We start from the raw sequence: 24,458 nt of genomic DNA on the forward strand, positions 1-24,458 counted from the left end.
CTCACCCTCAAACCCTCATCCTCACTCACCCTCACACCTCACTCACCCTCACACCTCCTCACCCCTCCTCACCCTCACACCTCCTCACCCTCACACCTCCTCACCCTCACACCTCCTCACCCTCACACCTCCTCACCCTCACACCTCCTCACCCTCACACCTCCTCACCCTCACACCTCCTCACCATCACACCTCCTCACCATCACACCTCCTCACCATCACACCTCCTCACCATCACACCTCCTCACCATCACACCTCCTCACCATCACACACCCTCACATCCTCACACCCTCACTCACACCATCACACCCCCACACACACTCACCTTCACACCCCCTCACACCCTCATCCTCACTCACCCTCACACCTCACCATCACACACCCTCACAGCCTCATCCTCACCCACCCTCACACCTCACCATCACACACCCTCACTCACACCCTCACACACATACAACCACGCACACACACACAACCACGCACACAACCACGCACACAACCACGCACACAACCACGCACACAACCACGCACACAACCACGCACACAACCACGCACACAACCACGCACACAACCACGCCCAACCACACACATACAACCACACACATACAACCGCACACACACAACCGCACACATACAACCGCACACACACAACCGCACACATCTATCTATCGCCCTGACCCTATCTATCGCCCTGACCCTATCTATCGCCCTGACCCTATCTATCGCCCTGACCCTATCTATCGCCCTGACCCTATCTATCGCCCTCACTCAATCTATGGCACCACCACAGCATCACTCAGGGGCACCACAGCATCACTCAGGGGCACCACAGCATCACTCAGGGGCACCATAACATCACTAAACGCCACACCATCACTCAGCGCCACCACAGTATCAATCTGTGCAACCATTCAACAACAACTGGTTCAAATATGTTCTCTCAATGTTTCAAGCTTTATTACAAATGTCACAAAAAGTTGGTAATATTTCACTTCTGTTCTTGGATTTTCATCACAATAAAATACACTGAACATATTCTTCACAAAAGTTATTTACAAAAGTTTAAGATATTGCCATTATAAGTTACAATAACTTTTATTTAAGTATTAATTATTGAAAAAAATTAAAAGCCATTGTTATTTGTAATATCAATACATCTAAGTCACGTAAATACAAAACATGTTGCATTACAAATGCCTATAGGTGTCACAATTACAAAAGATAAAAGTATTGGCATTGAAAATGACAAAGCTATTAATTTCGCTATTTTGAAAACAAACACATAAATAAAAAATGTGTCATTTACAAGACCAATAGCTCAAACTTTCCTAATGCGAGACCTATTGCATTGCAAATGCTTGTTGCTTTTTGCTGCACTGGTTTACGACTTTCCCTGGCTGTGGGCCTGCTAATCAGACCCACAGCCTAGCTGTTCTCTCTATCCAAATTGTACTCAGGTACTGAATTGGCACTGGGCCCTCTCCAAGTCCCTGTACCCAGGGCTGAGGTGCACCCAGAAGTCTCCCAGGGGCTGAAGCATGTATTATGCCACCCCTGGATTGACTAACTAAAACTGACACAACTGGCTGCACGACAGCTGGGGCAAGGTGGTGTACTCACCCTTTGCTTTAGATATAGTATACCTATATCTAACCCTAAAAATGGACACACAGATCTCCTATCAGTCACTCCTATGGCAGGCCTTAACAATCCTGAAGGCAGAGTGCTTGGAATCGTGTGAGATGGTGCTCTAGCATGAGCTGAGCCTGTCTGCGGCTTTCGGGATCCATCCCTTAGCCGTTTCCATGATATCGCATACCATATACTCTTAAGTGCATTATAATCCTCGCGGTTATGTGCCAACTCTGGTATCGCTTTATCAAAACATGTCGAGTAAGGTGTCATACGAATTGGAATACTAACCCCTCGCCAATTCTGGCGACGGGGTTAGCATTCCACCCTTCTAGAGGGACACGACATGCCTGTAACCTATAACCCGGTTAAAAGTCAGACAGAGCCTTAGCATCCACAAAATGGATGCTGCCACCGAGACACAAGTCTGCCCTCCTGCTGCTGGGAGTCCTCCCAGAGCAGGAGATAAGGACAAAGGGTTTCCTGCCAGGGGCGGTGCCAGCACCGTCCCAGACAGGGTTTTGTGTATTGTAGGTAGGCAGGGCTTTAGAGGAAGGTGACTGCACGTGGCACCCCGGTGCTCACTGTGCATAGGCTGGCTGGAACCAGTTCCAGGGTCACTCCAGACCCTGTGCTGGGGAAAAGCCCGCCAAGGAAGTGGGTGTAACCACCCCCCTCCTAGTCCCACCCATAGGGCAGGACTTAGTCGCGTGCCAGCCCCTTTTTACAGGATAAAGGTAGAGACTGGCCCCCTTCCAAATCAGATCATCTTTGAATCCTGAAACTACTTTCCACGAAAGGAACTCAAGACTTCTTCCTAAGATTTCTCCCTTGTGACTAAGGAGTAGTCACCCTGCATCCGCAGGCACCATCTTAAGAACACTGCGGTCTGCTGCAAGTCTCTCCTCCGGATCAAGACTGCCCAGCTCGACGAGAACCGGCTTCCCTGGCACCTCTGACCTCTACCTGCATCATCAGTCACGCTGAGATTCGTGGGTGTGACGAGACCTCGAGGGACCGGCCATCTTCAAGACTGCACGACTTCTTTCCAGCAAGCCCGCCGAGTAATTTCCTGGTGAGTGCTTTGGGGTCCGAGAAGCCCCGACCCTGAGCAGCTCCAGCACCGAAGTGCAGCCTCCCAGCATCTCCACGATCTGCGTGGGGCCCTTCTGCTTTTTGCTGCTCACCGCGTTGTTTGGCTACTAGCCCGCTGGCTTGTGGCCTTCTGAACGGCGCCCGACGACATTTCTGCTGCTGGTCTGGTTGCTCCAGACTGGCCCTTGCTCCCTTCCAGAAGAGGAGCACCCTGGACCCTCCTGGTCCACTCAAGACGCCATTTTGAGTCCACCGCGTGGGCTTGAATTAGCCAAGGCTTGTTGCCCAATCCTGGGTAACTTCGACGCCGACGACTTCCTCCTTCGTGGGACAGCTCGCACCTCCATCCTGGTCGCCGACAACGCCTCCTGGTCCGAGAGACTGCAGAGCCCAGCAGCGCCCACTCACCTGACTGCGGTGACTTCGCCCGGTGCCATCCTGGTGCCCACTTAATCACTGGCTAGTGATTCAAGAACTTGGTCCCCTCTGCTTTCAGGTTTTCTTCTTCCTTGATCCAGGCTTGGATCCATCGAACTTTTCTTCACTGGTCGCCTGCCAGCAACTTCTTCCTTCCAGGCTCCTGGTCCGGCAACGAGATCCCCGACGTCTTTTCAGACCTATGCAGCTGCAGCCCCTGGGCTAGGTAACTTCGGCACTCCGGTGTCCCAGCATAGCCTCACTATCCAAGGGTCAGGATCCACTGTCGTTTTCTCCCTACCAGGTCGGGTTCGCCCGTGAACACTAACTTTGTGAATTCTAGCTTCCATAGACTTTGTCCCGCATCCCGCGTGAGAGTGCACACTCTGCACCCGAGTCCCCTAGGTCTCCTAGAAGTAATCTAACGATTCCCTAGTTAAGTCCTAGCGATTCCAAAGCCTATTAGTACTGTACTTACCTGCTAGTAATTTCGCATTCCACTTTTTAAGTATATGGTTTTTCGTGCCCCTCGGGCATTTGTGTATAACGTGCCAACTTAAGTATTTTCGTAAGAGTTTTGTTGTGTGCCTAGCACCCTGTCCTCATAAAGAGAACAGGGTTGTTGTGATTCTAATAAATACACTGTTTATTTTCATAACACTTGTGTGGTGTCCTTTCACTGGGTGTTCAAGGGGTAATGTGATGGTAAAACAGCTGGCTTAACACGCCCTCTAGAGTCTTAGCCTTAGACTGCTCGTATCCATGCTACTAGGATAGCTGGTCTATAAGGTTGACTTACAACCAATCATCAATAAGGGTTGTTTGGACTGATATATAGTGATCACTAGAATAGTGAACACTGCACATCAGGCCAACTTCTCACATTGGTGAGCAGCGGTTGGGATTTGAGCTTGCTGTTGTTTTACCACACATGCCCTAAGAATATCTTGTGAAAGATCACATAAGTACTAAAGGTACATATAACTTAGCTTAGAATACTCTGAGTTCTACTGAACCAGCTGTTGTAGCTCCTAGGGCCTAGCACACCCTAAGCTACAACTCTAGCAAGGGATCAGTAGGCAAACATATAGTGTAGGTAAGTGCACCACTTACACCTCACTAGAAAAGCATGTCGACTCAGGAGGACTCTACTGAGACTCCCCTGGTCAGTGTTGACCCTCCACAGGTCACTTCAAGATATGCAGCTCTCAGCTTTCATGAGATGAGACAGATCTGTGTCTCCAGAAAACTGAAGCAGGGGTCTAACCCCACCACTTCCTTTCTGATAGGTCTCTTAGAGACATATGATGCCAGAAAGCTTTCTCAGTTACATGAGAACATGCCAGCCTTAGAGGGAACCTCTGGGGATCCAGATCTCCACAACACTGATTCAGCAGTTGAGGAGGAGGATCAGGAGGTACTCTCTGGGGATGAGGTAGACAAGGGTCTCGAGGTAGTCAGAAGGCTAACTAGGACCAACTTAGACTTACTTGGGCTAGGATCTGGGGGTCCCCCAGTACTAACCCGAAGTGGGCCTAACCTTGGAGTTAGGAGAGATAGATCTCTTTCTAGGGACTCCAATAGGTCTCTGCTCTCTAATGCCTCTTATCAGGAGAGAAGGAATCCTCCACAGAGGAGATTTACTTTCCCTCAGAGAAAGGAGCATGAGGCTAGGATGAGACAAGCTGAACTGAGGATTGAAAGGGAAGAAATTGCCCTGGCCAAAGAGAAGCTTGCCCTGGCAAGAGAGCAGCAGATGAGTGGGCTAGCTCCCACTGGTGGCAGCAATCTCCCAAGAGATAGAGAGAAGGGTTTAGATACTAAACACCTGACTGAAATAGTGCCCCCCTTTAAGCAAGGGGATGACATCCAGAAATGGATGGCTGCTCTGGAGAAGGCCTGCACTGTGCAGGGCATTCCCCAGAGTCAGTGGGCAGCTATACTGTGGCTCTCCTTTGATGGTAAAGGTAGAGATAAGCTCCTCACTACAAGAGTGGAGGATGCTAACAATTACCAGGTCCTGAAGAATACACTGGTTGATGGGTTTGGTTTAACCACTGAGCAGTACAGGTTGCTGTTCAGAGACACCCAGAAAACTCAGTCTCAGGACTGGTCTGATTTTGTGGATTGTGCCACTAAGGCTTTGGAGGGCTGGTTGCTGGGTAGCAAGGTTACAGATTACACAGGATTGTATAATCTAATGATGAGAGAACAAATTTTAAACAATTGTCAGAACCAGTTGCTGCACCAGCACCTTGTTGATTCAGATCTGACCTCTCCCCAAGAATTGGGAAAGAAGGCAGACAAATGGGTCAGGACAAGGATCAAGCAGAACCAGAACCAGAACCAGGGTGGTCAGAAGAAAGCAGACCAGAAGGGTAATGTTAAAAATGAGCAAAATGACCAGAAGTCTTCACCAGGTCCCCAACAAACCAAAGAGGGTGGGGGTCAGGCTTCCCAGAAGAAGAAGACTCAAGAAGGCCAGTCAAAAAGGTGGTGCCAGTACTGCAAAAGTAAATCTCACTGGTTTAGTGAGTGCACCAAAAGAGGAGGAGGACAAACTCCTGCCACTACAGCTCCTAAAGCAACTGCACCCCCTAGTACAGTCAGTAGTGGTAGTGTCACTCCCAAGGCACTAGTTGGGTTAACCTTGGGTACTGAGGGGTCTGACAACTTAGTTGGCACACTCACTCAGGCTGTCCTTGTCTGTACAGGGGATATGGATATGTCCCCTGAAATAAGTCCCAATACTTTGGGCAAATACAGGCAGACACCTTTGATTAATGGCAAGATGGCTCAGGCCTATAGGGACACTTGTGCCAGTGTCACCATGGTGACACCTAACTTTGTGGACCCTGGACAGATCATGCCAGGTACTGATTTCCTGGTGACCAATGCCAGCAATGTCACTACTAGTCATAGTGTGGCAATTGTGGCTTTCTCCTGGGGTGGAGTGAAGGGACAAAAGAAAGTTGTAGTCAGTTCAGACCTCCCAGTTGATTGTTTGTTGGGCAATGATTTGGAGTCATCACAATGGTCAGAAGTGGAGCAGAGGACTCACATGGAGATGTTAGGCTTGCCAGCACATGTGCTTGCTGTGACTAGGTCACAGGCCAGAAGATGCCCCACTGAACAGGTGCTGGATCCTGAAATTATGGACCAGACACCTTCCAAGAAGAAGAGCAGTAAGGGTAAGGCTTTGCCTTCCCCCTTGCCCCAGGTTGAGGATCAAGTCTCTGAGGAGGCTGATCTAGAAGAGCTGAGGGAAACTGAGCCTAAAGAGCTTGAACTTGATCAAGTTGAGTTTCTGGGCTCAGGGGGACCCTCCAGAGCAGACCTGGGGAAGGAACAGTTGAGCTGCCCTTCCCTTGAACCCCTCAGACAGCAGGCTGCTGCTGAGGCTGCAGGGAATGCCACAGGTGCCCACAGGGTATACTGGGAAGATGGACTCCTGTACTCTGAGTCAAGAGACCCCAAGCCTGGTGCAACCAGGAGGCTGGTCATCCCCTTGTCTCTGAGAGGTTTCCTTCTCACCTTGGCCCATGAGATTCCCCTTGCAGGTCATTTAGGTCAGACAAAGACTTGGGACAGGCTTGTCTCACACTTTCACTGGCCCCATATGAATGAGAATACCAAGGAGTTTTGTCGCTCATGTGTCACTTGCCAAGCCAGTGGTAAGTCAGGTGGCACAACAAAGGCCCCCCTCATACCACTACCTGTGGTGGGGGTTCCCTTTGAAAGAGTGGGGATTGACATTGTTGGTCCAATGGAACCCCAGACAGCATCAGGACACAAGTTTATACTGGTGGTGGTGGACCATGCCACCAGGTATCCTGAGGCTATTCCCCTTAGGACCACTACAGCCCCTGTAGTGGCAAGAGCCCTAGTTGGAGTGTTCTCCAGAGTGGGTTTCCCTAAGGAGGTCGTTTCTGACAGAGGTACAAACTTCATGTCAGGATATCTGACTGCCATGTGGAAAGAGTGTGGTGTGAACTACAAGTTCACCACACCCTATCATCCACAATGCAATGGGCTTGTTGAGAGATTCAACAGGACCCTGAAAGGGATGATTCATGGACTACCTGAACCTCTTAGGAGAAGATGGGATGTCCTGATCCCCTGCCTCTTGTTTGCTTACAGGGAGGTCCCACAGAAGGGGGTTGGCTACAGCCCTTTTGAGCTTCTGTATGGGCATCCTGTAAGGGGACCCCTGTGTTTGGTGAAGGAAGGATGGGAGAGACCTCTCAAAAAGCCTGCAACCAACATAGTGGACTATGTACTTGGCCTCCGCTCCAGGATGGCTGAGTATATGGAAAAGGCATCTAAAAACCTTGAGGCCAGCCAGGAACTTCAAAAAGCTTGGCATGACCAAAAGGCTGTACTGACTGTGTACCAGCCAGGACAGAAGGTGTGGGTGCTGGAGCCAGTGGCCCCAGCAGCTCTGAAAGACAAATGGTCTGGGCCCCACACCATCATTGAACAAAAGGGAGAGGTTACCTACTTGGTGGACCTTGGAACTCCCAGGAGCCCTCTCAGAGTGCTCCATGTTAACAGGCTCAAGGCATATGTTGACAGGAAGGACATGAGCTTGCTCATGGCCACAGATGAGGGACAGGAGGAAGAGAGTGACCCTCTCCCAGACCTGCTCACTCAGAATCCTGATGATGGGTCAGTTGATGGTGTTGTCTTTTGTGGCAGCCTCACTGAACATCAGCAACAGGATTGCAGGCAAGTTCTGCAATCCTTTCGACATATGTTCTCTCTGACACCCAGCCAAACTGATTGGTGTACCCATGATGTTGACACTGGAGACAGTCTGCCTGTCAAGAGTAAAATCTACAGACAGCCTGATCATGTTAGAGACTGCATCAAAACTGAAGTGCAGAAAATGTTGGAACTGGGAGTCATTGAGCCCTCAGATAGCCCTTGGGCTAGCCCAGTAGTTCTAGTGCCAAAGCCTCACACCCAGGGTGGTAAGAGAGAGATGAGGTTTTGCGTAGACTACAGAGGCCTCAATGCAGTCACTAAGACTGATGCCCACCCAATACCAAGAGCAGATGAGCTTATAGATAGATTGGCTTCTGCCAACTTCTTAAGCACATTTGATTTGACAGCTGGGTATTGGCAAATCAGGTTAGCTGAGGAAGCCAAACCTAAAACAGCATTTTCTACCCCTGGAGGGCATTATCAATTTGTGGTAATGCCCTTTGGACTGAAAAATGCACCTGCCACCTTCCAAAGGTTGGTGAATCAAGTCCTCACTGGGCTGGATGACTTCTGTGCAGCTTATCTTGACGATATTGCTGTCTTTAGCTCCACCTGGGAGGATCACCTGGTCCACCTGAGGAAAGTGTTAGAGGCCCTGCAAAAGGCAGGCCTCACTATCAAGGCCACAAAGTGCCAGATAGGGCAGTCACAGGTTGTATACCTGGGCCACCTTGTAGGTGGAGGCCAGGTTCAGCCACTGGAGAGTAAGATACAGGCCATCAAGGACTGGACTCCTCCAATCACCCAGACTCAGGTTCGAGCTTTCTTGGGCCTGACTGGGTACTATAGGAAGTTTGTCAGAAATTATGGGTCCATAGTGACCCCCCTTAATGACCTGACAAGCAAAAAGATGCCAAAGAACGTTCAGTGGACAGCAAGCTGTCAGAAAGCATTCAATGACCTAAAGCAGGCCATGTGCACAGCACCTATCCTCAAGAGTCCAGATTACTCCAAGCCATTCATTGTCCAAACAGATGCTTCTGAGTTGGGTGTGGGAGCTGTTCTGTCTCAACTGAATTTTGATGGTAATGATCAGCCTATTGCTTTCATTAGTAGAAGGTTGACACCCAGAGAGAAAAATTGGTCAGCTATTGAGAGGGAGGCCTTTGCTGTGGTCTGGGCCCTGAAGAAGCTGAGGGCCTACTTGTTTGGCACTCACTTCACCATTCAGACAGACCATAAGCCCCTCTTGTGGCTAAATCAGATGAAGGGTGAAAACCCCAAACTGCTTAGGTGGTCCATTTCCCTACAGGGGATGGATTTTACAGTGGAGCATAGACCTGGGACTGATCACAGCAATGCTGATGGGCTCTCCAGGTATTTCCACTTAGAGCAAGAAGACTCACCTGGTCAAGGTTAGCTTATTGTCCCAAAGTTTGGGGGGGGGTCATGTAGGAGAGTAGGGTCTGCAATCCTATGATCACCCAGATTTTTAGGTCGAGCTGACGTTAGCATTCATGCGAAGCATGAATGCTGTCAGCTCGACAACTAATGTGATCCGTTTTTAGGAGAGTGGACACCAAAGTGTTACGAGCGTGTTCAGTGCCGGATTTCACCTCGGGAGCGCGCAGCATTGTCTGCAGTGGCAGTGTCAGTTTCGCTTTTGTATTACTTTCGTTTTTTCCGAGGCTGGCTGAGGGTAGCTTGAAATGAACAGGCTTGCTTTGAACATCATGAGTAATTATTTCTAGCCGTCTTGTAATGAACATGCACGCTGGTATTCTTTTTAAAACACTTCTTTGTAAAGGCACATTTTTAATTATCGGAAGCATCACAGTGAATAAATGGGTCAAGCTGCTGGTTTATTTATTTATTATTTTGGCGTCATATTTACTTTTACATTTAAATGAGTGGCCCCCACCCCTCTGCATGCACGCACGCACACACAGGCGCACACACACACACACACATACACACTGCCGCCCTGCACCCCCTGCATACACACAGACACGCAAGCACGGAGCCCCACTCACCCGGACTTCTACTCGTCCCGCTCCGGGCTGCTCCCTCCGGCGTCAACGGGCACAGGGACACTGGCACTCCGCTCCTTGGCTTCCCGGGCGGACGCCGGCTGCATGCAGGGCTCTCCTCTCTCTGCTCCGGAGCCTTGCGCCAGCCATTGCAGCCTGCCTCCTGGGAAGCTCCGGTCGCGGTCGACTTCCTGCTTCTGGTCAGGCCCCGCCTCTGTCTCGAGGAGGGCTGCCTGACTTCCGCCCAGCCCGGCCTGCTTTCGCTGGAACAGCCGCTGGACGATCAGAGCCATCAGACGAGCACAAGAGGTTTACGGTAAATGTCTTTTTAATTTTTTTTTTTATAAACACTATTACTAGCCTATGCACTGATTCTCTTATCCCATACCCGCATATGCTATCTCTCATCACGCATCTCACTATATGAGTGACATTTTGATAACGTATGAAACTTTTTGAGAGGCACTTCACTGCGAGTAGAAGGCGGCAGTTATGTCGTTGTAATAAAATGAATATAAGAAATAGATTCCTTTGTGCGTTACAGTAGGCACTTAGCTTTGTTCCCATTCAAGCATGGGTTTCCCCGGTCCAACATACAAGTGGCGATGACTAAAAATACAGGACTGCCTGAACAAATAAACTTTCAAACAACACAATGATTTTGGACTTTAAGCAAAAAAAACCTGATAGATTAGTTTTGTATAGCCCACTGTTAAACAGCGCCTTCACTGAGTGAATTTAATTGTCCTGGTGGCAGACACTCACGAAAGCTACACAAATGAAGCCTTTTTTCCTACATATTGCCCCTTTGTTTCTCTCTTCTCTGCTTTATATCAACCGCCTCAATACAATTTCTTTTCCCCTCTGCCTTTCTCTTCAACTCTTCTCTCATCTCCCTGCTCTCGCTCTCCCTCCCTACTTACACCCTCCCCTCTATCCACACCCTGTGATGTCGGCTTACAGGCCCTCTTGCCGCACATGGAATCTACCCGTCTCTCACTGAGAGTGACTATTTTAAGTGAAAGTCGATGACATTATGTAAGCCACTGGTTTTTAAATGCCGCAAACTTTTATCCCCCTCCTGTGATGTGAACCTTCTTTCGGGACGTGGTCGCCTATCGCCACCTGCAGGCCAAAACTGCAGGCCTCACACCCTCACTCACCCTCACTCACCCTCACACCTCCTCACCCTCACACCTCCTCACCCTCACACCTCCTCACCCTCACACCTCCTCACCCTCACACCTCCTCACCCTCACACCGCCTCACCCTACCCTCACTCATCCTCACTCATCCTCACTCACACACCCTCACACACCCTCACACACCTTCAGACACCTTCAGACCGTCACACCCCCTCACCCCCCTCACCCTTATCCTCACACACCCTCACTCACCCTCACCCCCTCACTCGCCTTCGCCCCTCACCCACCCTCACTCACACCCTCACCCACCTTCATACCCTCACACACCCTCATCCTCACTCACCCTCACACCTCCTTACCATCACACACCCTCACATCCTCACCCACCAACACACCCTCACCAACACACCCTTACCCTCACTCACACCCTAACACCCCCTCACCCCCTCATCCCCTCATCCCCTCATCCTCATTCACCCTCACACCTCCTCACCATCACACCCCCTCACCCACCCTCACACACCCTCATTCACCCTCACACACCCTCACTCACTTTGACACCCCCCACCCTCACACCCTCACCCCCTCATCCTCACTCACCCTCACACCTCCTCACCATCGCATACCCTCACATCCTCGCACCCTCACCAACCCTCACACACCATCACTCACCTTCACACCCCCTCACCCCCTCATCCTCACACACCCCTCACCCTCACAACCCTCACACCCGCACTCACCCTCACCCCTCACTCACCTTCACACCCTCACACCCCCTCACCCTCACACACCCTCACCCCCTCACCCCCTCATCCTCATACACCATCCCTCACCCTCACACCCTCACTCACCCTTACACCCTCACACACCCTCACTCACCCTCACCCCCCCTCACTCTCCCTCACACCCTCAGCCTCACCCCCCCATCACTCACCCTCACACCCCATCACCCTCACACCCCCACTCACCTTCACACCCCCTCACCTTCACCCCTCACCCCCTCATCCTCCTACACCCGCACTCACCCTCACACACCCGCACTCACCCTCACACACCCGCACTCCCCCTCCCACCCTCACTCACCCTCCCACCCTCACTCACCCTCACACCCTCTCACCTTCACCCCTCACACACCCTCACTCACCCTCACTCACCCTCACCCTCACACCCTCCGCCTCACACACCATCACTCACCCTCGTCACCCTCACACCCTCATTCACCCACCCTCACTCACATCACACCTCCTCACCTTCACACACCCTCACATCCTCACGCCCTCACTCACACCCTCACCCACCCTCTCACCCCTCACCCCCTCATCCTCACCCACCCTCACACCCCTCACCCACCCTCACACCCTCACTCACCTTCACACCCTCACACACACTCACCCTCACACCTCCTCACCATCACACCTTCACATCCTCACCCACCCTCGCACCCTCACCCACCCTCGCACCCTCACCCACCCTCACTCACCTTCACCCCCTCATCCTCACTCACCCTCAAACCCTCATCCTCACTCACCCTCACACCTCACTCACCCTCACACCTCCTCACCCCTCCTCACCCTCACACCTCCTCACCCTCACACCTCCTCACCCTCACACCTCCTCACCCTCACACCTCCTCACCCTCACACCTCCTCACCCTCACACCTCCTCACCCTCACACCTCCTCACCATCACACCTCCTCACCATCACACCTCCTCACCATCACACCTCCTCACCATCACACCTCCTCACCATCACACCTCCTCACCATCACACCTCCTCACCATCACACACCCTCACATCCTCACACCCTCACTCACACCATCACACCCCCACACACACTCACCTTCACACCCCCTCACACCCTCATCCTCACTCACCCTCACACCTCACCATCACACACCCTCACAGCCTCATCCTCACCCACCCTCACACCTCACCATCACACACCCTCACTCACACCCTCACACACATACAACCACGCACACAACCACGCACACAACCACGCACACAACCACGCCCAACCACACACCCAACCACACACATACAACCACACACATACAACCACACACATACAACCACACACATACAACCGCACACACACAACCGCACACATACAACCGCACACACACAACCGCACACATCTATCTATCGCCCTGACCCTATCTATCGCCCTGACCCTATCTATCGCCCTGACCCTATCTATCGCCCTGACCCTATCTATCGCCCTGACCCTATCTATCGCCCTCACTCAATCTATGGCACCACCACAGCATCACTCAGGGGCACCACAGCATCACTCAGGGGCACCACAGCATCACTCAGGGGCACCATAACATCACTAAACGCCACACCATCACTCAGCGCCACCACAGTATCAATCTGTGCAACCATTCAACAACAACTGGTTCAAATATGTTCTCTCAATGTTTCAAGCTTTATTACAAATGTCACAAAAAGTTGGTAATATTTCACTTCTGTTCTTGGATTTTCATCACAATAAAATACACTGAACATATTCTTCACAAAAGTTATTTACAAAAGTTTAAGATATTGCCATTATAAGTTACAATAACTTTTATTTAAGTATTAATTATTGAAAAAAATTAAAAGCCATTGTTATTTGTAATATCAATACATCTAAGTCACGTAAATACAAAACATGTTGCATTACAAATGCCTATAGGTGTCACAATTACAAAAGATAAAAGTATTGGCATTGAAAATGACAAAGCTATTAATTTCGCTATTTTGAAAACAAACACATAAATAAAAAATGTGTCATTTACAAGACCAATAGCTCAAACTTTCCTAATGCGAGACCTATTGCATTGCAAATGCTTGTTGCTTTTTGCTGCACTGGTTTACGACTTTCCCTGGCTGTGGGCCTGCTAATCAGACCCACAGCCTAGCTGTTCTCTCTATCCAAATTGTACTCAGGTACTGAATTGGCACTGGGCCCTCTCCAAGTCCCTGTACCCAGGGCTGAGGTGCACCCAGAAGTCTCCCAGGGGCTGAAGCATGTATTATGCCACCCCTGGATTGACTAACTAAAACTGACACAACTGGCTGCACGACAGCTGGGGCAAGGTGGTGTACTCACCCTTTGCTTTAGATATAGTATACCTATATCTAACCCTAAAAATGGACACACAGATCTCCTATCAGTCACTCCTATGGCAGGCCTTAACAATCCTGAAGGCAGAGTGCTTGGAATCGTGTGAGATGGTGCTCTAGCATGAGCTGAGCCTGTCTGCGGCTTTCGGGATCCATCCCTTAGCCGTTTCCATGATATCGCATACCATATACTCTTAAGTGCATTATAATCCTCGCGGTTATGTGCCAACTCTGGTATCGCTTTATCAAAACATGTCGAGTAAGGTGTCATACGAATTGGAATACTAACCCCTCGCCAATTCTGGCGACGGGGTTAGCATTCCACCCTTCTAGAGGGACACGACATGCCTGTAACCTATAACCCGGTTAAAAGTCAGACAGAGCCTTAGCATCCACAAAATGGATGCTGCCACCGAGACACAAGTCTGCCCTCCTGCTGCTGGGAGTCCTCCCAGAGCAGGAGATAAGGACAAAGGGTTTCCTGCCAGGGGCGGTGCCAGCACCGTCCCAGACAGGGTTTTGTGTATTGTAGGTAGGCAGGGCTTTAGAGGAAGGTGACTGCACGTGGCACCCCGGTGCTCACTGTGCATAGGCTGGCTGGAACCAGTTCCAGGGTCACTCCAGACCCTGTGCTGGGGAAAAGCCCGCCAAGGAAGTGGGTGTAACCACCCCCCTCCTAGTCCCACCCATAGGGCAGGACTTAGTCGCGTGCCAGCCCCTTTTTACAGGATAAAGGTAGAGACTGGCCCCCTTCCAAATCAGATCATCTTTGAATCCTGAAACTACTTTCCACGAAAGGAACTCAAGACTTCTTCCTAAGATTTCTCCCTTGTGACTAAGGAGTAGTCACCCTGCATCCGCAGGCACCATCTTAAGAACACTGCGGTCTGCTGCAAGTCTCTCCTCCGGATCAAGACTGCCCAGCTCGACGAGAACCGGCTTCCCTGGCACCTCTGACCTCTACCTGCATCATCAGTCACGCTGAGATTCGTGGGTGTGACGAGACCTCGAGGGACCGGCCATCTTCAAGACTGCACGACTTCTTTCCAGCAAGCCCGCCGAGTAATTTCCTGGTGAGTGCTTTGGGGTCCGAGAAGCCCCGACCCTGAGCAGCTCCAGCACCGAAGTGCAGCCTCCCAGCATCTCCACGATCTGCGTGGGGCCCTTCTGCTTTTTGCTGCTCACCGCGTTGTTTGGCTACTAGCCCGCTGGCTTGTGGCCTTCTGAACGGCGCCCGACGACATTTCTGCTGCTGGTCTGGTTGCTCCAGACTGGCCCTTGCTCCCTTCCAGAAGAGGAGCACCCTGGACCCTCCTGGTCCACTCAAGACGCCATTTTGAGTCCACCGCGTGGGCTTGAATTAGCCAAGGCTTGTTGCCCAATCCTGGGTAACTTCGACGCCGACGACTTCCTCCTTCGTGGGACAGCTCGCACCTCCATCCTGGTCGCCGACAACGCCTCCTGGTCCGAGAGACTGCAGAGCCCAGCAGCGCCCACTCACCTGACTGCGGTGACTTCGCCCGGTGCCATCCTGGTGCCCACTTAATCACTGGCTAGTGATTCAAGAACTTGGTCCCCTCTGCTTTCAGGTTTTCTTCTTCCTTGATCCAGGCTTGGATCCATCGAACTTTTCTTCACTGGTCGCCTGCCAGCAACTTCTTCCTTCCAGGCTCCTGGTCCGGCAACGAGATCCCCGACGTCTTTTCAGACCTATGCAGCTGCAGCCCCTGGGCTAGGTAACTTCGGCACTCCGGTGTCCCAGCATAGCCTCACTATCCAAGGGTCAGGATCCACTGTCGTTTTCTCCCTACCAGGTCGGGTTCGCCCGTGAACACTAACTTTGTGAATTCTAGCTTCCATAGACTTTGTCCCGCATCCCGCGTGAGAGTGCACACTCTGCACCCGAGTCCCCTAGGTCTCCTAGAAGTAATCTAACGATTCCCTAGTTAAGTCCTAGCGATTCCAAAGCCTATTAGTACTGTACTTACCTGCTAGTAATTTCGCATTCCACTTTTTAAGTATATGGTTTTTCGTGCCCCTCGGGCATTTGTGTATAACGTGCTAACTTAAGTATTTTCGTAAGAGTTTTGTTGTGTGCCTAGCACCCTGTCCTCATAAAGAGAACAGGGTTGTTGTGATTCTAATAAATACACTGTTTATTTTCATAACACTTGTGTGGTGTCCTTTCACTGGGTGTTCAAGGGGTAATGTGATGGTAAAACAGCTGGCTTAACACGCCCTCTAGAGTCTTAGCCTTAGACTGCTCGTATCCATGCTACTAGGATAGCTGGTCTATAAGGTTGACTTACAACCAATCATCAATAAGGGTTGTTTGGACTGATATATAGTGATCACTAGAATAGTGAACACTGCACATCAGGCCAACTTCTCACAGGCGCTAAGAAGGTACGGGTGGTGCATAAGCCAACCATCTCTCCGTGGGTCATTTTGTGCATCATCTGTTATTGCTCTGCTAAAAAGGAACCTCCTGTGGGGCAGCGTGCACATTCCACTCGGGCCATGGCGGCTACTACTGCCTTGGGACGGAGAGTACGTTTGCAGGACATTGTCAGGCAGCTACGTGGGCCTCGCTGCACACGTTTGCCAAGCATTACTGCCTGGACAGTCAAGTCCGGAGAGACGGCTTCTTTGGCCGTTCTGTTCTCCAAGACTTCCTGGTGTGATTTTGGTTCGCAGACCCATCACCGGGGTTGATATTTCTGGGGTATCTATTCTAAGGTAAGGAATCTAACACTAACGTGTTTCTTTCAGATGCACAAGTTACTTACCTTCGGTAACGATATATCTGTAAGAAACATTAGTTAGTGTTAGATTCCTCACTGCCCCACCCATCCTCCCCGTACTGCAAACTGATATCTAGGGTTAAGTAATTTCCCTGTTAGGGCCCTAGTTTCATGGCACCAGTGTCGGTTTCTTGCATGGCTCTGCGTTCCTGGCGCAGAAAGCTATGTACTGAACTGACGTCAGCGTGCTATGGCGGCATCTAAGTACTCCAGCGACGTCATTCCGGTGACGCCGTAGACGGACTCTGAGCCACAGGACAACGCCTACTGACACACAGGGGTACTGCTGGTGAAAACTTTCCGGATTCAGTCTGACGCCTGGGGATATTCTAGGTAAGGAATTTAACACTAATGTTTCTTACAGATATATCGTTACCGAAGGCAAGTAACTTGTGCTTCCAGGCGTCAGACTAGATCTGGAAACTTCTAAGTAGTATTCCTGCTTGCCAATAGGTGGCATCATGCAGCTCTGCACTGACAACGGTCCATTTCGGAAGAGATGAGTGGAGCAGCATATAAGGAAAACGCTTATGTGCTGACGTTAGTTCCTTTACTTTCCAAGCCTTCAGACAGAAACGGAGCTACTCGTCTCAGGAATTTATTTTCTAAAGAACTTTTCTCAAACTTTTTCCAGTGTGCAAGTCAAACTGTCAACTCCTAATATCACAGGTGTCAAGCTGTGCAGGGACTGTTGCCAACAGATGTCTATAATAGACTCTCCTGAGATATGCCTATGGTGCTGGTGGTTCGGATACCAATTCCGTGGACTGCGACAGCTATGCGCAGATGAATTTGAAGGCCAAACTGTACCGCAAGGGGAAGCTTTGTCTCCAATCATTGGAAGACACGACGCCATGACCAGTTGAGGTCAGAAGTAAGGTCCTATTACTACAGTAGATCCTCATTTTGCTGGAAGTCTTCGTGATAGTCTAAAAAGAAGCATAAGAAATCTAATTGGAAATCAGCCCCTTCCGGCCACTCGCATACTCCAGAGAGTACGCAGAGGGCCTCAAGCATGTGACCTGGTCTCTTTCCAGATCTCCATTGGTGTTGATCCAGAGCTTAGTCTTAGAACAGCCCACATTTTTGGGTCCAGCGGCAATGCCTCATGTGGAGGCCTTCAAGGAGGCCATGCTCTGCTACTTATGCACTTTTGTTCTCTCTATTGCATCCCAAGTATCTACACAGTCATCCAGTTGGACCACTGGCAGGTCTGCCCTCTGCACCATCTTTGCCTCTCCAGCCCAGTTCGGGTTCAGCAGTGGCTCCAGTGCTGCTTAAGTTCCCCTAGCCACCCACTGCACAGGTTCCCTTTGTATTTTTGCAAGTACCAAACCATTGTGTTTTCCGTCTGAGCAGAATCCATCCTTATCTTGACCGTATCTGCGCCCTGAACCCACCCAAGTAGTCAGCTAGTATCCCTTCAGATTCTAATGCCTTGCCCCTACCACACCCTCGAGCCCAGGCTTTACACACCTGATTTGGACATTGATCATTTCAATGACAGAGATTATTTTGTTCCCCAATATGATGAAGAAAATTGATATCAGAAACAAGATACCAGGAGCCTGGATACTTCTTCAACTCTTGGCCTTGTTTCTCCTACTGACCCGTTACAGAAGATTCGCATCCTGCATGGTCATTATGCCGAGGGCAGCAGAAGTACCTGACCTACAACTACCTCCTATGGAGGTTAAGACTAATGTTCTTGCAGAGGTACTTCAGCCTTGTTTAAGCAACTACAGAACCTCTAATAGCTTTTATTGAGTCCTTCACAGTTACACTCTTTGACACTTAGACGAAACCATGTTTGGGAAGACCAATCAATAAGCAGGTCACTCAGTACCATCAACTAGCACCAGGTGACCCCACACCAGAGAGCTTGGTGGTGCAGGCATCCACTAGTAAGGTAAATCTCATTGCCTTAACCCTCCACCCCACCTAGCAGTCATAAATCTAAGCGACTATAATATTTGCAAACACAGCTTTTCCTCCACTAGCCTTGCTCTGTGATTTGTAAGCACTAGTTGTCTTCTAGGCTGCTACTGTCATGTCCTATGTGGCAGAGTGGCCCAGTTTTTACCAGAAGTTCTGGATAACATATGGGCATCCCTGACCCAGGCTATCTAGGATGGCAGTGATGCAGCAAAATTTATGGCTTGCTTTAGCTTGGATACAACCGACCGCATAGATTGGTGCGACTTCAGCGCCATGCCTGGAAGAGGTCTGCAAGCTTCTCTGGGAATTTCCAAGTGCTCCTCCCGTTGAGGTGTGTGAGCTTATCCAGCAACCGTTCCTAATGAGCATGTCATTTGATGGCTGTCGTCTTTTTGGCGAGAAAGCGGACTCCGCCCTGCAACATTTTAAAGAAAGCATGGTCACAGCATGTTCGTTGAACCTTTCTGCCCCATCCTTATAGCTCCATAATCAATTATGCCTCTTTCAAGGCAAAGTTAGGAGTCTCAAAAACTGCCAACGTCCACCCCCTGTAGCAAGCCCAACAGGTCTTCCATTCATTTTGTAGCAGAGTCCGTGGCTTACAAAGGCAACACCTAGGGCATATGGGGCAACCGGCAGCACAGCCCTGTGCCTGTGCTGTTGCAGCCTCAAAACCTCTCTATTGTGTTCTTCATGTCACACAATCTTCCTTATCGGGGACCTATCCCAGCATTTCCTTCAAGGAATTGTCTATTGTGTTTAAGTCCTATCCTTTATTTCTACGCCCGCATCTCCCTCAAACACCAGTGTGGAGGAAAACTTGTCCGTATTACAGCAGGAAGTGCAGGCCCTGTTGCCAAAGGGTTGTGCCCTCACCATATTAACGTCTTCCTGTGGAAGGACAAATTCAGTACGCTCACTTTAGCCCAGGTCCTGTCTGCTCTGGAGACTAGATGGTAGTATTGACCTGCACGATGCTTATGTCCATATCCCGGTCATGCAGGCCCACAGGGGCTACTGGCGGTTCACAGTAGGCCAGGAGCATTTTCAGTTTGCAGTGCTCCCTTTCGGCATCACCAATGCCTCTCGGGTGTTCACAAAAGTGATGGTGGTGGTTGCAGCACACTTTCGGAGGTTGGGGTGCTAGTCTTCCACTACTACGATGAATGACTGTTGAAGGTGGGCTTGCATCACAGTCAACCACCTTCAGACGACAGCATACCTCCTAACATTGTTGGGCTTCATTATCAAGTCAAGTCACGCTTTATTCAATTTAAAAAGCTTAAATCATAAAAGCACAATACAATGTCTATGTGCGGAAGTCACACCAGCTCCTTTGAAGAAGCTTCTGTTCATCTTAGCCATTCTGGATAGGGTAGTGTTTCTTCTTTTTCGTAAAGAGTAGAGAGTCTACGACATTTGGGCTTTGATTCTGATGTGTCAGACTCTGGTTTGTATCTCCGTAGGAATGATTTTGAGGCTACTGGTATTGCTGTCCTCTTGCATCCTGCTGGTCAAACATGATGAATGACATAAGTAGATTTAAGGTACCAGTTGGCACAGCACATGGGGCATCTGTTAGATTGCATCCAGGTTTTAGAGGAGACTGCAAAAGACCTGCAGTGGCTGCTGCGGACATTAACTGGGTTTTTGACAGACCCCTCTCAGTACTCCACTCAGGTTTGACAATTTCCACAGCAGCACCATTTCTTGGTTGTGGAGGCCATCTAGTAGAAGTGGAGATCGGAGGCTCTGATCTATGGCAGATGCTTAACTCCACATCCGTTTGTTGGGATTGAGGGCGATTCAATTGGTGTGGAAGTCCTACTTGCCTTTCACAAGAAGAAGGCTGGTGAATGTACTCCTGGACAACAGCACCACCATGTGATACTGCAACAAGTATGCCGGATTGGGTCTTGAGTTCTGTGCCAGGATGCTCTATTTCTCTAGAATAGACTAGAACGCTAGGGAATTTCTCTGATGGTGTGCCACCTTACAGGATCTATAAATGTTTGGGCGGACAAACTCTCCCACCAACGCCTAGTTCACTGTGAATGGCAGTTAACGTGCTGGAGGTGGTGCAGGGCATTTTTATAATTTAGGAGAACTATAGCTTGATCTTTTTCCCACTGCAGAGAACACACAATGTCAGCACTAATACGCGTTGGGAGTTTTCAAGGAGAAACTTTCTTGGAGATTCATTACACCTAGAATAGAGTTCTGAACTCGGGTATGCATCCCTCTCCTTCCCCAAGTTCTAAAGATCAGGTACAGCTGTGGCCAAGTCATCTTAGTGTCTCAGGATTGGGCTGGAGATTGTGGTACCTGGAACTCCTCCGGTCAGGCTACCGCTTTGGGATGGATGTTCTCTTGCAGCAGCAGGACCCACACTTGTAGATTGAGCGGCAACAGTTGACCTTATTTGACCTTCCTCCTGAGGTGGTTGTTCATCTTAGCCATGAGGCGTCCCTCTACAAAATATTCCAAGCCGTTGGTACAAATTTATGGTTTGGTGTTGCACCTGTCGGATTGACCTTCTGCAGGCCAAGTTGTCTGACGTTTTGGTCTTTGTTTTCTCTGCGGCGCAGCAAAGACTTCCTTTGGGCACTAGTAAAGAGTACTTGACGGCTTTTTTAGAAGTTACCGGCTCAGCCTTCATAGTTTAAATCAACCGTTGTGCTGAAAAATTGGAAAGGTTTGCAACATTTATATCTGCCAAAGCCATTTGTGATGCCACACTGGGATATACATTTGTTTCTCACTTTTTGAATGTGTATTGCATTTGAGCTGATGCACAGTATGTCTCCCGCCCCTCTAAATGGACATCCTGATTGCTATAATGTCAGCTCGGGATGTGGGCAAGCTTCAGGCACTTTCTGTCCAATCCCCCTATAACACTTTCTTACCCTATAAGCTGGTGCTAAGGACCTGAATCTCTGTTTTACAAAAAGTGATAGCACCATTTCATGTTGGATAGGCTATCCCACTGCTGGCGTTCTTTGCTTGCCTCATCCCTCAAGAGGAGAGAGACTTCATTGTCTGGACTCCAAGAGAGCACTACGTTTTTACATTGATTGCAACAAAGAACATCAAGTGGATGATCACCTCTTTGTAGAATTTGCAGGTGCATGGACAGGTAAAGCAGTACAGAAGTGCACCATCTCTCAATGGATTGTGGTCTTCATCAAGATTTGCTACGCATTTGCATGGAAGCTGGCTCCAGAAGACGTAATGGGTTATTCCACCAGAGCCAAGGCTGCTACCACAGCGCTGGCACACAAAGGGCTTATTCTGGATATTTTCCAGGCGGCTACATAGTCTTCAGTGTATATGTTCCTGAAGCACTGCTGGCTCGATGGTCGGGTCCTTTGAGATAGGCATTTTGCTCTCTGGTCCTGCAGGTTTTTCTGTTCTGAGCTAGTATAGGTACTGCTATGGTATCTATTTATGAGGTGAGGATTCTGCGGGTAATATTATCTATCAGAAGAATAAGGTACTAACCTTATCTGCCTAGCCGAATCTCATAGACAAATATGTTAACTATAATGGTATATTTCTGAATGATTCAATCTTCCCAGCAAAATATAAAGCATGAATTTAATTGGACGAAATAATTTTGGCATTTAGATAATAATTCCTTGCAGTGAGCCAAAAACGTCTTGATCTGAGGAGCCTCACTGATCCCTTCGATTCCATCTTGGGTTCTCAACCCCGTCCCAGGGAATCGTTAGCTCATTAACCTACCTTCTGTGTTCCTCAGGAGTGACTTTAACTTTCTTATTAAGGCCAGTTAAGTATGGATAACTTCTTGTTGAGCCCTACTGCTTATGTCATTTTTTATAGCCAAAGCACAGCTTATTAGCTCTTAGTTACAAGATGTGTTGCATCTTGAGTTTCCATTGATTAGTTTATCTGGAGGTGGGGTTTAGTGGATTTAGCGAGAGTATGCTAGAAATGTGAAGATGTTACTATTAAAGAGCACCATGTTAATATTTTCCATACTACTTCAACATGAGATTACTTCCACGCCATTTTTACACCTTGTTTAACACTTAAATGGTACACAGTTCATTCTTCAACATATTTGAAATGCTACTAGCTAGTTTTTTTTTTTACAGAATTTCATATAGCGTAAACTTGACCCGAATCGGGTATCAGAGCGCCTTACATAGCACCAGTTGCATTACGAGGACATATTCATTTTTGTTAGGCACGGTTGATGAGTTAGTTGCAAATGAAATTGTTCCTAAACATGTTTTCTGTTAATACTTAATCAAGTAAGATGTGAAGTCGTCTAATGAAACAATGCAGTTTTTTTAAACATGAACTGTCTTATTTCCTTTGTTGAGGATTACGGTGCACTGTGGTTGCATACACAGTCTAGGCTTAATTAATCTTTCCGGCCAAATAAGCATGGTAACCAATTGATTAATGTATTGATCCAGGCTGGTCAAGGTGTGAGCATGTTTGGTTTCAGAATTCTTGTCATCTGATGTTTGTTTTACTTTTCAGATACTTCACTCTGTTTATGAACCTTTTGAATGACTGCAGTGAAGTTGAAGATGATGGCACGCAATCAGGAGGAAGGAAAAGAGGCATGTCTCGAAGACTGGCTTCATTGCGGCATTGTACTGTTCTTGCTATGTCAAATTTGCTCAATGCTAATGTGGATAGTGGTCTTATGCACTCAATAGGTAAGCCAAAATGAAAGGCAGTCTTTGGTATTCTCTCACTTGTTTTTACTTTAGGAGAACAGTTATCCACTGGGCTTTAATCCTCATGTATATTCTGAGGCGAAATATTATCACCTGTAGCATGACAACATTGATTCATGTGAAACAATTATATTAACTAGTTTTTAATGAACTAATCATATTGGGAACAAGTGTATTACCCTCCTACGTTCAGAAACATACTGTCTTCCAATTATAGCAATATAATTATAATATAAATTTGATTTGGGTTTTATGGGTGATAATTTAAGTAGGAACCCTTGTCATTTCTTCTTTTTTGTAACTTTTGTCAAACAACTAACCAGCTTGAATGCACAAAAATGTTACATTGGGATTTCAACCTTTTCTTTTTATAGTAAAGTTTACATTTATATCATTGTGCTGTTAGGTTTAGGTTACCACAAAGATCTCCAAACAAGAGCTACGTTCATGGAAGTCCTCACAAAAATCCTGCAGCAGGGCACAGAGTTCGACACTCTGGCAGAAACTGTGCTAGCTGATCGATTTGAGAGATTGGTAGAGCTAGTCACTATGATGGGAGACCAAGGAGAACTACCCATTGCTATGGCTTTGGCCAATGTGGTGCCTTGTTCACAGTGGGTAAGTTACTTGATGGAGTTCATTTTTTTTTTACTCTTCGTGTTTTCCATGAAACTACCTTTTAAATGCAGATTGGTTTACTATTTAAAACTCAAGAATAGGAGCCTTCAATTTGATCTTTGTTAATTATTGTCTGCTCATATTTTACATTTCTCAAGGCACCATTCATCAGTCCCTCTAATGTTTTGGTTCGTTTTTTTTGCTGTTGCATGTGAAAACATATTTATACTACAGTATGTAATCC

At 48.7% G+C, this 24,458-nt stretch overlaps 1 protein-coding gene across 8 annotated transcripts in view; it reads left to right on the top strand.

Annotated features, from left to right (window-relative positions):
- NF1 (neurofibromin 1) overlaps positions 1-24,458 on the top strand; it is a 2,143,703-nt gene that overhangs the window by 1,104,429 nt on the left and 1,014,816 nt on the right. For all 8 annotated transcript variants that reach the window (XM_078679713.1, XM_078679719.1, XM_078679717.1 and 5 more), the window contains exons 25-26: positions 23,394-23,575; positions 24,003-24,214. In XM_078679713.1, coding sequence (XP_078535839.1) covers positions 23,394-23,575; positions 24,003-24,214 — 394 coding nt within the window. The remainder of the gene's footprint in view (positions 1-23,393; positions 23,576-24,002; positions 24,215-24,458) is intronic.

The sequence above is a fragment of the Lissotriton helveticus genome, chromosome 3_1, assembly GCF_964261635.1.
Source record: "Lissotriton helveticus chromosome 3_1, aLisHel1.1, whole genome shotgun sequence".
NCBI lineage: Eukaryota > Metazoa > Chordata > Amphibia > Caudata > Salamandridae > Lissotriton > Lissotriton helveticus.